The 15,397-nt window shown below is 45.0% G+C and overlaps 1 protein-coding gene across 3 annotated transcripts in view; it reads right to left on the bottom strand.

Moving 5' to 3' along the window:
- Window positions 1–425: 425 nt before the first annotated feature.
- The window catches only part of LOC112572334 (wnt inhibitory factor 1-like), a 53,525-nt gene continuing 38,553 nt past the window's right edge, over window positions 426–15,397 (bottom strand). For 2 of the 3 annotated variants that reach the window (XM_025251959.1, XM_025251960.1), the window contains 8 exons: window positions 10,744–10,846; window positions 7,694–7,837; window positions 6,937–7,041; window positions 4,922–5,017; window positions 3,462–3,557; window positions 2,904–2,993; window positions 2,383–2,487; window positions 426–2,063 (listed from right to left, as the gene is read on the bottom strand). In XM_025251959.1, the coding sequence (XP_025107744.1) occupies window positions 1,756–2,063; window positions 2,383–2,487; window positions 2,904–2,993; window positions 3,462–3,557; window positions 4,922–5,017; window positions 6,937–7,041; window positions 7,694–7,837; window positions 10,744–10,846 (1,047 nt within the window). In that variant the 3' untranslated portion in view covers window positions 426–1,755. The remainder of the gene's footprint in view (window positions 2,064–2,382; window positions 2,488–2,903; window positions 2,994–3,461; window positions 3,558–4,921; window positions 5,018–6,936; window positions 7,042–7,693; window positions 7,838–10,743; window positions 10,847–15,397) is intronic. The other variant, XM_025251961.1, reaches the window with a different exon arrangement.

Below are 15,397 nucleotides of genomic sequence, written 5' to 3'. Positions count from 1 at the left end.
TAGTAATTAAAACCTAGGAACATCTCTTGAAATGAGGTCACAACGTTTTTTTTTTCCAATCTTTACAATAAGTAAAACAAACAAACAAACAAACAAACGAAAAGTTGGCAGAGCCTTAAAGCTGTAGGCATGGTAAATGCAAAAGAAAATGTTTAGACAACGGCGCTCAAAAAGTTTATTTCCTTAATAAAGTTTGCGAAATATGATAACGACTTTGCTATACGCCTCCAATTTTATTTCAAACATCGTTTCTGAAGTTTTTTCTTTTGCAGAGAAATAAGTTTATTCACATTTTCTTTCATTGACGGACAATCAGGTTTCTTTGTATTAGTACTTTCTGGGATTTGAGAGGCACATAGCATACCGCATAATAATCACAACCTCATTTTTTTTCAAAGTTGCTGTGACTTATATACATAGACATCTGAAAACCAAGCTTAAATTATTTCTCAATCGATGTTTAATTATTTTCAAAAAAAGCATACAACTCTCATACATGATTGTAAAAAAATCCGTTTTCTTGGACACAATAACACACATGCTTATCTGCATTGTCAACAAAAATAAAACTAAATTCCGGTTATCACCGAATGACAATGTAGTAAAGACATTGGTCAACTGACTTGTTCAACCACCATGTGAACAACAAACCGACAGTTGTTGTGTGAACACTGCTATTGGACAAGCTTTGTATCCGTTACACGACTTGAAGACCAGTCCAGAGAGGGGATGGTACTAGGCACGAGAGACACAACGATGTCAAAAAGTAATGGAATCGCCTCTGAAAAGCAAATAATAATAGTTATAATAAATCTAGAGCAGAAATAGTCACGAAACAACAAATGCAGTGAAGCCAGATGTGCATCACCATCAGTGTCAGACAAGCTCCAGTTAGAATTCAAAATATTTCAACAGTACTTCTACTCACAAACCGTCAGAGGCCGGAGATGTACTTGAATTTCACAACTCTTTGATGACAGGGGGGAGGGGTAAAGGGAAGGGGAAATAGTCCAGGTGTCTACACGGTAGCAGGCCCTGTGGTTCGAGTCCAGGCTATGGGTGTCGTCAAGGACCACTTTTCGTTCCCATCCACGAATAGTAATATATATATATTTAAATCTTCTGCTCTCCACCTTAAGTCCATCATTGAAGACCTTTTTCAAGAAAGGTGCAGGGATTGTTTGGAGTTAAGGTGAATGAACTGTTTGAGTAGTCAAAACCAGGTTGTGGACCGAGGCCAATGCCGTAGGGACCAGAAGGGTCAGGGGGCATCTGCCTCCTCATAAAAGATACTGAAGAAGCAAGAATTTGAACATCATTCACTGTCACCATGGAGTTCGCTTCCCCCCTCCCAAAGCTGAGCGTCTTCCACTGCGAGGCTCCTTGGCAACGGCGGTTGATCCTTCGTTGAAGAACGAAAAAGACGAGTTAACAGAACTGCTGGCTACCTTGGCGTTTCTCCTGAGTCCATCAGCAGTCAATCAGAAAACACGAGTGAGCTCTTCCCGAGGTCTCTTCCACAGTTTTCTGAATGTCTGAGAGTGAGTCAGTCAATGTTCAGCACTCTGTTCTTCACACCAAGACCGGTCAAGAGGTCACCCACACTGAAACTTGTCCCAACCCGTAAAGGATTCGTTGACACGTGCCCGAAGTCCTCCCTTCCCACCCCGATGTAGGCAGCAGAAGGTCTCCACCCCGTCAAAATACAATGTCGTGCCCTGTCCGGGTGCGAAAGGCGAGGTCCCCGAGTTAAAGCTAGACATATACCCGTTTTTTCTTCTTTGGCGTCTCCAGCATGGTGGTCAGCTTCTTCAGCAGCTTCTTGTAGCGCCGCAGCTTCTTCTTGTGCTTCTTCTTCAGGTTGTTGCGCTCGCGCGTCAGCACCAGCACCAGGAAGTTGCGGTCGTTGCTAGGCAACAGGGTGGCGTTCTCCTCCTTGGTCTGGTCGCGCTGCAGCTTGCGCAGCACGCGCCGCTCGTCACGCGTGAAGACCCACGTCTTGGTGTTGCGCAGCAGCACCTTCAGCAGCCGCCGCTCCGCCTTCACCAGCTTGCGCTCCAGCTCTGCAACACGACACACAGCGGCGTGAATACCTGGCGCGTGACCACCTGGTGTGTGACTGTGAATACCTGGCTTGTGACTACCTGGTGTGTGACTGTGAATACCTGGCGCGTGACTACCTGGGGTGTGACAAATTAATGAGTTTTGTTTTCTAATGAATTCTTAGCAATCAAACCTGTTCGGGCAAAGAATTAACATATCAGGAGTTCTTTAAGACTGGTATGGAGTAGAAGCTTTAGTAAGAAACGAATGTAAAGGTTTGTTTTCTCGGTGGTAGGTAGGTGGGTGAGTGTGCGAGTGTCAAAGGTCACGCAGTCTCACTCTGTTTCCTGCGCGTGCGATTGCGTTTGGCGCGCGTGCCTTGCCGTTTGATCTCCTGTTCCTTGCTGTTCGTCTTGCTTCTCCTCGGCCGCTCTTCCTTCGTTTCTGCACAGACAACAGACAGCTCGCGTCACGTGACACACTCTACAACACAATCCTCGTTATGTTCCAATCAGTTAATGAAGAACATTCCAAGCGTCAACAAGAAATGAAAGCAGACACCCTGTATTCGTTCTTTTGTTTCTTTCTTCATCCATTCCTTCATTAGCAAACTTTAAGTATACAAAGGAAAGAAAACGCAAAGATATGAAACATAATCAAGAACATTTTTCTTAAACTTCCTACTGAAAAAAAGATCTTGACTGAATGCCTCCGACCGGCCAGTTAGCGACACTTTCTTTTTTTTTTTTTTTTTTTTTTTTTTTTGCTGTCAAATGAATAAATACAAACAAGCAAGCGGACGCACAGACACACGTACAGTTCTCAGACTAAAATCTGCTTCTCTGAGAGTTGATACTCACCACATCTGGTCCCCGAAAAATTGCTTGGACACTCGCACCTGTCCGGCCCTATACACGTACCGCCGTTGGCACAAAGAGGGTTGCAGATGCCTATAACGAATCAAAGACACGTGACTTCACCAATTAATCTCTGTTTTAAACTAAAATGTCTACCTTGTGATTGTATATACATTTTCCCAAATATTTAATAGTTTCTGTCAAGCACCTATCTATGTATCTGTGTATACAAATAGTTTAAAAATGTCAGGCATGCATGTAGGTAAACCACACAGACACACAAACTGGCAAACAAGCAGACAGACAGACAGACATGCAATCAGCATACGATGTTATGTCCATGTCTGTCCAGTATCCACCTACTCATTCTGTTTGTGTCTTCTCTGATTATTCAAAGAAAGAAGGTATAGAGGTTGGCATCCATACAAACTGACAAGCGGGTAGTACAACCAGCCAGACGAAACAGCCACACATACAGACTGACTACAGACTGTCTAGCAGGAGGGAGACAGAGCAAGATGTTGTGGTTCTCTAGAGCAAGTTCTGTCAAACTCTACTCACTGAATTCACAGGCGTCGCCATAGAAACCTTTTTCGCACCAGCAGAATCCCTCCGGAAGACAGTGGCCGCCGTTTTCGCAGGGTCGCCCGCAAGCCGCTAGTAGACAAACAATCCAACATTGTTTACTCGCTGACTGACATTAATGAGTGCAATAAACCTTCTTCCCTACAGACAGCGGTGACACGGTGCTACTTATATTGTTGTCATGACCATGGGCTTGGTGCAGAACTGGGGCCGCGTTCATGAAGCCAGGGTCCGTCGTGACGAGGGCAAAAAAAATCTTGTCTCCATGGTTACGATGCACTATCCAGACCCCGAGGATATTTCTTTATGTTACTTTACCCCTGGGTGTCTTTTGCAACTACGGTCCCGTTCCCGGGTGTATTGAACATCCCTTGGAGTCTGGACGCCATCTTCTGACTACGGAGAACAGAAGCTTGTTCTTCATTTACTCGGGACCACGACTTACCTCAGCTTCATGAACACGGCCCCTGATTGCTGTGCGTTCCCCATCATGCACCTGGCCCCATACACGTGCACCTGCTCATGGTCTTGGTCAGTTTGAGGGGTGTCATTGGGGAGAACATCAACAACACATACTCAAAATAGCTTACAGTCAGTTACAGACAAAAGAAAGAAATTCAATCCACTATTGTATCCACATTCTATTTATCCTCTACCCCTCACCTCGTCTATCCATCTATTTATGTCCATGCATTGTAGTGTGTATGTGTGCGTGCTAAAAGTGGATACATAAAAAAAGATTCCAAGATAATGTTTATGGTAAAACTAACTTCACAGAACACCTGCAGCAATATTAGTTTCTGTGCTGGAAACATTTTTAGGTTCTGGCAATAAGATTAACTCGACTTAATTTGGTTTCTTCATCTTTTCCCTATTCTGTCTATTCTTACGCCAGTTGTGTGCGGACATGTTTAGATACAATTACCAGCAGACCAAATTACACAAGCTGCAATGTATGTACGAACCGCGAGAGCCATCTGCCAAAAAACATTTTCAGAAGTTGTTCTTTGGGTTTCAAGAAAAAAGGACATCGACAAACAAAGATGAAGAAAGAAGAAACACTCCTTTCAAATGAAATTTATTTATCTAACCGGAAAATATTTTTACATAATAACTGTAAACTTAAATCACACGGAGACGGTGCTTTCTGTCTACAGTTAACTGCTACAACTGGCATGTCGGAGGGCGGGAAAGGGCTGGGATGAAAGAATCCTCATTACCGCCATCCCATGATTCAGTCACGTGATTCTGAGATGATTCATGTAGGTGTATCGAGGACATATATTTTTTTTAAACAGCTCTCGGGGAATTGTGGGACCATCTCAATACCCTTTGCTTACTTTGCTGGCGATGTTGTGTCTGGATGGAGCGGTTATTGTAAGAAGCAGACAAAAGACTTTTTGTGCAATGGCCTCTCGCCAAAGTTAACTCCTTACCTTTTTCGCACAGTTTACCATGGTAACCAGACGGGCATGCGCATATCTCGGGGGAAATGCAGGTGCCGTTATTCTGGCAAACTGGATTGCACAGGGCTGAAGGGAGAGAAACAATGAATGGAATAAAATGATGTACAGATGAGACTGACAAGAGCATTCACTCTGCTCCTCACCCACATCCATACAATCGTTACACTCGTTGTTACTGGTCGTCATCGTGCTTCTGTCGCTGAACTCATGAAAGTCTTGTCCCTAGTACTCCTACTTCTGGTCACTAAACATTATTTGTTCTTCAGGAATACTTTAGGAGAAATCCAAAGCTTTAAACTGATAAAACACGGAAGACACTTTTAAAAACAAGTTTGAACATCTAACCATTGCTCTAACAACAGAACATAATCAGAATCAACCGTTATAAGAAAATATTAGGAATAGAAAGATAAATCTCATAATAAAACATATACTACCAATATCACTAACTTTCATTTTAGTCACCAACACGAGTGCAAAGGTCACTTTAATGAAATCCACATAAAATCAACTGGCAGGACTTTTAAGCACAACTAAAGCAGTTCTAGCCTCCGACAAGCAACAAGATAAATAAGTGAGTCCTGGTTTTATTTATAAGGTTGTTACAGTTTGAAAATTTCCCCCAGAGAACTCTCTCTCTAATGGAGGCGACTATCAGTTACTTCCCCTGTCATTCTTGTAACATTTGCCAAACAGTCGAACCTCCTCTACAAGTACAATCATCAGTTAGAATATTTTTGACTACTTCGACAATCACAGCTTGCCAACAACAATCACAGCTTGCCAACAACAATCACATTGTAACAAGCGGAACAAAAACATACAAGTGACCTTTAGCACAGGTCACAGAGGAAAGCCTCGAGTTCACGAGTTCATGTAAGGTCCTGACAATTAGTTCACAGACACACCCCACTCTAGTCAAACAATATAAAGCCACACATACAGTCTTGTCATGACACAGGGACAGTACACGAGCACACTGGCATGTTAGGACACAAGCAGACGAAGAGAGATAACTTGTGCATCACGACACACGGAGTTATTGTTCTTGACAGGCGGACTCCACATTGTGGGGAGAGGGACATATAGTGGGGTGGGGACATATGTCAGGCACACTGTAAGCATCAGTTGACTGTTTCCAGGGTTTGTACTGTGACCTGCGACCTGCACTGTACAACGATGCTAGTGTATAGTGTGTATAGAGTATATAGAGATACATATACAGCATACAGAGAAATCTGTAACATTTATAAAAGAAACATAATAATGATAAGTAAGTCACTGTTTCTTTTGTAGAATGGAAGACGAATTTATGAAAGAATGCCTACAGCTTTGTCCAGTACTCGTTCTCTCCAAGACCATGCTCGCACATACACATTTACCCCGCCCACGATTTGCAGTGGGAAAGAAAGAAAGAGAGAGAGAGAAGAAAAAAGAGAGAAAGAAGAAGATGCAAATGAAGAAGAGAGAAGAGAAAGATAAAAAAGAAATCTGTGTGTCTGTGTGTGCTTTCTCAACGTGCTCTCAGAAGTTTAAAGCCCACCACCGCACACATTTACTCAGGTTGTCAGTATGAAGGTGTTACAAACGGACAGCAACAGTCAAGCGCAGGTTGTCTACAGGAATCTCACCGACCCTCCAAAGTGTTTTCAATGGCGGTGCTTAGACACAACCACTCGAGAAGCGGGTTTGGACTGGGTGAGCAAAAAATACAGATCAAATCGCAAAACACCCAGGGTCAAAGGTCAAAACAACGATTACAGATACTGGCATTATCAAGAGTCACACACACTCTCATTCCGTTAGGGGTTATCACAGGTTTTTTTTTAAAGCGCTATCTTGATTACTGTGGTAATTATTTTCTTTGAAAGTCTCGTTTGTAGCACATGCGCTGAGTACAAGGCGTCACGTGGTTAGGGGCATGCACGGGAGGGTCACGTGTACACTGCACTGCAGGCTGACGGAGGGAAAAAAAGGTGTTGTACCGATATCACAATATTTCCCGTGGAACCCCTGCCGGCATTCACATACACCGTACTCTGAACACGTGCCCCCGTTCTGGCAGTCGGCTGGACACGGGGACGTCGTCACTGCCATCATGCAAAACAACAACAACAACAACCGTCGTCAGCGTGAGGGACGCTTTGTTTGGCCTACGGAGCAAGTAGCTGTGGCTCTGCTCAGTTACCAACAATCCACATTTCAATATCACATGATAAAATGTCAAGTATTGCCAGGCAGACGAGCAGAAAGAAAGAAAGAAAGAAAGAAAGAAAGAAACAAACAAAAGAAAGAAAGAAAGAAAGAAAGAAAGAAAGGCTTGAACAAGTTTTGTTTGGGGTAAATGGATGGCTACGTGTATGCATTCACTTTTTCGTGGGTTCATGGATGCTTGAACTTTGACACGTGCATGCTCTGATATTTTTGAAAAGAAACAAACACCTATGTCTGTTTAAAAAAAAAACAAAAAAAAAAAAAAAAAAAAACAACAACAACAACAAAAAAAAAAAAAAACAACAAAACAAACAAAAAAATTCAGCAGGTTTGGGGACGACAAGAATAAAAAAAAAAAAAAAATGACAGGTCAAGAGACAATGACCTACCCACAGTTTCACACAGTCGTCCAGTCTGTCAGGGTAGCGTTACTTCTTCCACCAACACCCCATCCCCCACCCCGTTATCTGGGACTAAGTCAGGTGGTTGTCTGGCAGTCCTCTACACCTGTCATCACCATGGTCTTACCGAAGACGACGCACTGTTTGCGGAGCTTGAACTTGATCGGGGTACCCTTCAGAGGACGGCCCACCCGGGTGTAGATGGTGAGCCCCAGGACGAGTGAAGCCACGCCCTTCTCGGTTCCTTTACACGGGATGGTGATCTGGAAGGCTGCAACACACATCCACACCCTCTACTGTGGGTCTGTTATGATGTCAACATGTGTGAAATGTTCTCTAGCATATGTATGGTGAATGGTAAACAATAATTAGTGTAGTGTCACATGGTAGTCCTAGGACACAGCAAGACTTAGACCACTCACACTTTGCTCTATGCCCATGGTCAACAAGTCTACTGTTACAGATATTTTCTAGTTTTTAAAAAAAAATTCTTGTGTGGTAACCTTTACTCATGTCACTGAAATGGATAACAGCAAGACAGTAATCGTATTACACATTTCACGGTGAGATCTCGTGGATTGACGACGTGAAGGAACGAGATTCACACCCACTCAAGATGGCATCACTGCGGCTGGAAATTCCCTCGAAAACAAGGCGGACAGGAACAAGCGAAAACAAACAAATAGAAAAAAAAAAACGGTTAAATACTGGGAAATTCCCCATCGATGCAGCAAGAAGCCTGTGGAATGAGAATCTTCAGACGGAGGAGCTCTGTCACGAGACAGGTCTGCGACTGGCCAATTCCACCCAGTGTCACAGGAGGCAGCGTTGACAGCAGGTCAGAGGTTATCACCCGCTCTCTGCACTGGGTTTCCCACCCCACCCCACTAGTTCTGGGGCTAGTCGCACGACATGGACTTAAAAGTTAAAACTGTTCTAAAGAAGCTCACTTAGAAAAGTTTTTTTTCACTCTTGATCCAACCCCCGGAGTACGCACATACTTTTATTATTCTTCTCACCAGACGACGAAAATGTAGAGATCGATGATAAAAGAAACGAGTCGAATGCTTTGCAAATATCAGTAAATTCAAGTCCTTCGATGTAGCGAGTCTTAACCATAACGACTTAACGACTCCCATAAACTGTTCTGAGATGTTTGTAGGAAACGCTGGAGACAACATAAACAAAATATTGTTGTCACTTCTAAAGGTCTAGTCCTAAAAAAAAAAGTCGTGTGTGTTGATGACATTGCCGCTTGAGGGACTTTAGTGAGTTTGTACTCCTGGCAGGACAAGCATGAAAGACATTCTTGCCGACTGTGGAATTCCTGGTCCAAATGCAAGGCAGGATGAAAGCAACGGGATTCCCCTCAACCAACCTGGTATTTCCCGAGGTTATGGTTGTTTTTGAACCATGTCGTCAAATGTGACCCCGGCCATGCCCAGCGAGGGATGCCATTCCCAAGCAGGACTGTCTCTCACATCTGGAAACAGGACCAGGCACTTCAAATACCTGCCACCCGCCTGCTGGGTATCAAAGGCATGCAAACCTCTCCTTCTCCACGAATTTTCCCAGCGTGTCCAGTCCGCGCAGGTCACAAAGACAATTAAATAGAGAGGGAGGAGGCATGAAAAATTCTGATCGTTGCCGTCAACTGCCAATCCGACCTCGGTGTTAACTGTCAGTGCTGCTTCTACTGTCGCCCATCGGTGTCGCATGTGGGGTTCTCCTGATACCTCAGTATTAGTACCTCAGTGCTACATTTTGCTGTTACCTCCTCGATGGTAATGTGCATCTTGTGGTGTCACCTCTCACGGGATGCCTGTCAGTGTTACATTTCATCCTGGTCTCTGGTCCAGAATGCATCGGAAGTCTAAAGAAGTTATGGATGGATTTTTTACAATTTTGAGTATGAAGTATAAACTCCCTAACTCTCACGTGGTATTTTCTGTTCGTTCGTGAAGTACAGACCTTCGGCAATAAACATTCTTCTCCACTGCCTGGCTACACACAGGTCATCATGTCAGGAGAGAATCGTGATAGATCGTCCTGTAGTCCATAGGATCGTTCGCCATGTTGGACTCGTGAACTTTTGTGTGGTGGGTGCGAAGGGAAGGGGTGTCAGTGTGTATAAATGTACATACGTACGGGGCAGGTTATATTTTCCATGAACTTCCACGACGAGGAGAGGTATGTACCTAGGGAAGTTGTTGTTAAAGACCATCAGCCCCGTAAAGCTGACTGATTGGCATAAGCCCCGCCCACCGCCAGGAGCGTCTTGCAGCCCAGTCTGCTCCAGGAGAGAGAGAAGAGGAGAAGAGAATGAGCTGTGTTCAGTTTCTTGCTGTTATTTCTGACTAGCTCTCCAATGTTGTGAAGCTGTCGTCGCCGCTAATGGCGTTGTTAGCGGCGCACGTCTCCGCCATCGCCGCTGACTGTTCACCTCCTCGCGGTGACGTCGTGCAAAGACCCGGATGATCGTTTTCCACTCAGCAGACTCAACTGCTAATCTCAACACCTTCAGAGACCGTACAACAGGCACGCCAACCGTGGATGTTGCCAGCCAGGTATTAGCACCACTTACACCTCCTCAACACCTTGGAAACCAAAGCCGTTCACGAAAAAAGTCGTTAAATGTTAACGGCAAGCGAATAATACGGAAATACAGAGGAAATACATTCCAAATACACAGATAGCATCACCTTTAAGTTCGATCCAATATGGCGCCAAGTCGATTTCAAACAGAACATTCCAGAGTATTAGTGTCGAATCAGTGCATGGGAGTGTGATCCTGGGAGAACTGCATCAAGATGTAGACAGATCTGCGCATGCGTGAAATACCCAGACCTCTCGTTCTCCCACCTGCACATTCTTTTCTTGGATGACGACAAGATCGAAAAGGGAAAAGAGGAAGAAGATGTAGAGGCATAAAAGCCGTCGCGAGGAATGTAAAGGGTTGAGGGGAGGGTAGGAGGAGGAGGAGGAAATGGAAAGGGAAGACGGGAGAGGAGATGAAGAGCGTCCACGGGTGCGGTAGCTTCATCAGCCTCGACATCCCGTGCGGTTTCAGATTATATCGTGCGCGTGCGTGTTTTATAATGGCTTAGGGCTTGCTCATGGTGGGTGCAGCCATGATCACCTCAACTCACAACTTCACACTTCACACAAGAGTCTTACCTGTTGGGTCGCTGGGGATCTGACCGCGGGTGGGAATACCCAGGAGAGGAGGGTACAAAAGGTGTGGATCCAACGAAGTGAAATTGTCGAAGACGTAGGTAAACTGAAAAAATAGAAAACAAAATTAGCATTACACAAAGAGCTTGAATAGTTCTTATAGAGATAATATAGAGATAATTCTTATTCGAAGCTGTCCTCTATGGCTGTTTAATTGTATAGAAAGAAGCATTTATTTTAAAGACACTCTTCTTCTGGACAAAGTGAGTTTTGCCTGTTGACGAGCATCTCACAACATCTACAACAACAAGACGACACAGCAAGCAAAGCACGGATGGCCTGGGTGACCCGGGCAAAGTCCGGTCCTCTCGATGGCAAGACCATCTTGAAAGACCCGTATGTTAGCCGTACTTCAAGTGGAAAGGTCTGTGATCTCAACATTAGTTCAGAAGGAACATCTCGGCTGCTTGACCTCTCCCGACCCCTTCTCCACCACCAAGTCTCTCCTGAGTGGGACAGCAAGCTCACCCTTTGACTGTCAAAGCTCTTAGAAATACTGCAGAAGCACGAGACATGGCCCACAGACCGATAAGCCTTGCTGGTACCCCTATCTTGTCCTGACACACCGGGAGGAGAAGGGGGGCAAAGGGGTGGATCCTGAACCCCGCACTTTCACGAGAAGTTTGTCGGCGTACCTCATGGACGTTTACTGTGGCCTGCAAACCTGCGCCTCGCTATCTGAAATTGTTCCGCAGTCACTTGCACTCATTCAACCGCGCCATCTTCACACCATGTTCAGAGTCTATCAGCACTTCCTTGCTTTTATTGCTCGTCGGATGTGAGCAGCCTCCCAGCTCGCTATCGCGAGGCTCAACCCCCAGACCGCCGGTGTTCCCGATATCTGGTTTGTATCTCCCGATGAGGCATGACAGCAACCACCTTTTTACAGTCACAAGATGAACTCACGCGGCTCTGCTGCTTCTTCTTCTTGCCACAGATTATGCGGTTTCAGTGACCGTTAATAAAGGTTAGAGGCAGTTATCGACTGTGGCGTAACCACTAAAAAGGTCATCAGTCATACTCAGCCTCGCTCTCACCACAGGTCGACAGTGAGCTTGACTGGGTGTCTTGGGTTCAGATCTCGTCTCCGGCTGGTGTTCTTTCTCTGTATGTGGCATATAGTCTTGGTTGCTGACTCGGTGTCAAGACATTAATTCAACAGTTAAATACTTTTTTAAAATCACAATCAGATTTTCGTCAACGCACCTCCCATTTTAATGTCGGCAATAAGAAGACTTGACTAACACAATACTAGGCCCTGCTTCGTGAGTCTTTGTCCAAACACAAACCATTCATCATTTCAATTTATTAACATACTTTTCTCTAAAAGGAGAAATAAAGTCTTTTCTTAAGCAGCGAGTTTCTAGGGTCAGAAAGACGGTTGGGGGAGGATGTTCCAGGCAAATGAGACTTTGAAGCAAAAGCCAGACCGAGTCTGCCCATTAGTTTCAGATCAGTAGACCTTACCAGCCGAGTCCATAGCCATAAATATTGCCATAAATATTTTTTTCTTGCGAATTATCTTCTTCCTATCGAACTTCTGTCGTGCACAGCCGACCTGCTGCGCCCTGCTTGCCATCTTCTTCTTCCAGACCAGAAAAAGCCGGAAGAAGGGTGAGCCGGAGATTTCCATATAAATGTTTGCGAAACTGTGTGTTGAAAAATATTCACCAAGGCAGGCATCCTCCTCCTCCTCCTCGAAACAACAGTTGCTTCATTGAGGTGTCTGTTGGTGTGTGATGGTAATACATCGTCACATTCAACGTGGTGGCAATATGATGCTACATGAGAGAAGAGAAAATATATTTTTCATTCCTAAATACTCGATGCTGTTGTGGACTCCATCAACACAAAACTATTGGAGGCTATAGACTTTCTTGTTACAGACACATTCACATGAAAACCATCGTCACATAAAAACAAAGACAGGCATTTGGGTAATTGGCGGAAGACATTGGACCAGCGGAAGGGAAGGCGATGGTGAGTCTGAATATTTTGGGAATTGAAGGAGGAAGTTTGATTTTTAGTGGCAGATGAATATACATTTTAACGACTGTCTCGATAGTTTCAGTCCTTTATTATATTCCTCCTCATTTCATTTTTCTTCGGGGTAATCCTTTTCTTTCCATCCTCATTTTTAAGCCTTCTTTTCAGTCATTCATTAAGAGCAACTTGCGGGACATGAACTTTCTTTCCTTCACATCAAACTAAACTTCTCTTTCTTTATATCTTCATAAACGTTTGTGTCATTCTGTGAGACAATACCCACCCAACCAACCCCCACCCCAAGCTGTGTATCAGCACAAACCGTTTACGTCAGTATAAAACTTCCTAGCTCACCCGCCATCAAGAGCAGGGTGCACAGATCAGGGTGAGAGCATCCCTGAGAGAAATGACTGCGCTTCCTAGAATGACATATTCCACTCATACCCGTGACTGTGAATGAGGAGGCGAAAGATTCCTTTAAGAAGGCGGCTATTTCTTTTTTGGGCTTATCCGATGGTAATGAATGGCTCGCAGGCAGGAAGTGCAGAGAGATTGCATGCCGGGTAGGATCTTGCCGACGAGCACGAGGCCAGTGAATGCCGCGGCAGCTGGGACACACGACTGCTTCCAGAGCGAGCGAGAAGCCGCTGGGACCATAAATTCTGACAGACAAGCCGTTTCATCGCGGTGGAGGGGTCAGAGGTCCCCCCCGCGCTTGACGTCTAATTAGCAATAATCTTCTCACTGATCGCCTCTGCTCGTGCAGCCAGCGCCAAGGCAGGCCTCCTCCCCCACACCACACCACCCCGAACTCCTCCGCTCCTCACCCCACCCACTGCACGACAGCGTGAACAACTCGGTGATGTATGGCGGGTGGGCGGGTGGGAGCTGGTTGCTTCCATGCTAAGCGAGCTTCTGGTTCATGAAATCGCTTGTTGCGCCTGACATGCAAAGTAAGGGAGGAACAAGAGAAGCGCCGTTGGGGGCAGCGTCCGACAACCCTCCGTAGCTCCTCCGCTGCTCTTCACGGTTGTCTGCTCCGTGGAGACGTCGAGGATGGCTTCGGCTGCCTGAACTGTTTTCGGGTTGTGTCCTGGAACCGTCGACACTGCCGCTGACTAGAATGGCTATATTTTCGTTGTTTGTTTTTTTTTTTTAAATTTTGTCCTCAGGGACTGTCACATTTTATGTAACAGAAGCTATATCGAAGATTCCGTTACTTTCTTTGTGTTTATCGTTTTCTTTCGAAGTTAACTTTCCCTCGCCATCAAAGAAGATTGCTCCTTTTGTCTGTCTTCCGGTCCACACGTTGCTGAAATGTTTTGAGGGACGGAAACATTGTCGGGCATTATGGAGGGTCTTCGTTGGTTGAAAGCTGGTTGCCACGAGATGTCGCTGGTCTACAGAAATAAACGGTATTGTTATCGACGTCTTATCGTCCTCACAACACATTGCCGCGTGAAGGCGCGCGCGCATTTATCTCGCACTTGCGTCTGCTACAACAACGCCCCCTGGTGGCTCGACGTCAGGCCTGGACTGGCCATGTCCGTCAACACGCATCCCTCCATCAGGATCTGGGAGGTCACCGCGGGGCGCTGTTTGGCGGAAATCAGCGTCTTTGTTTCGGAGGAAACTCTAGTCTGGGAGGGACGGGGTGGGTTCCTCGTGACCAGATAATGAAGCCCGCCGGCCGTGAGCCCCTACCTCGCCTCCATCAGACGAATGAATCTTACTCTTTTTTTTTCTCGACTAGCGATGGGGTCTGGCACCTTACTCGCTCTGGGCCTGGTTTCTACCCTCCGCATCTGGTTGCTGGACGCGGAGATTGGAGAAATAGTTCCACCGTTTGAGGTCCCAAATAAACGACTAGACAACCTATGGTCATAGGAAACATGCATGCAACAAATAAATAAATAAATAAAAATAAATAACAATGGAATGCGTGTTGCCTTTATAAACAACAATGGACTATTTAATTAGTTAGTACACGCAAGTAGGCATGCACGCGTAGTATCCGATGATGGCAGAATTCAAAAGAGATGCAAGGAAGGCAAGATTCACAGAGGTAAACAGGTCATCTTTAAAAATTCAAAAGGGAAACGAAATTGCAGTTTTACTTTTTAGTCTCAAAAAATAAGTCGTTAGATTCATTTTTTAGTAACCATTGTTACTGCTTTGTTGAGTTAATTATTTTAGAAAATTGAAATTACATGGCTGCTTTCTCCCTTCCTGCCCCCCTCTCTCCGTCATTACCTCTCTTGTCTTTTCTATCCTTGATCTTTCATCTCATGTCGACTAGCGACCCGAACACCCATTTAAACACTATGAACTATTTGCTTGCAGACCGTAAACTCTGTCATTTCACATCTTTTTTTTCAAAGTCGCGTTGATGGCTTATCTTAAATTTTCTTCACTAGTATGCAAATTATACAGAGAGAGAGAGAAGAAAGAGACAGAAACCAGTTTGAGTGCGTGTGTGTGAAGAGACACAAGACAGAGACAGACAGACAGACAGACAGACAGACAGACAGACAGACAGAAATCAAATATCACAATCTGTAGTTCGTGTGTTCAAGTGTGTATGTCCAGTCTGCTCAAGCAAGCTCCAGAG

This window comes from Pomacea canaliculata, linkage group LG9, assembly GCF_003073045.1.
Source record: "Pomacea canaliculata isolate SZHN2017 linkage group LG9, ASM307304v1, whole genome shotgun sequence".
Taxonomy (NCBI): domain Eukaryota; kingdom Metazoa; phylum Mollusca; class Gastropoda; order Architaenioglossa; family Ampullariidae; genus Pomacea; species Pomacea canaliculata.
This window is presented reverse-complemented; position numbering and strand designations above follow the sequence as displayed.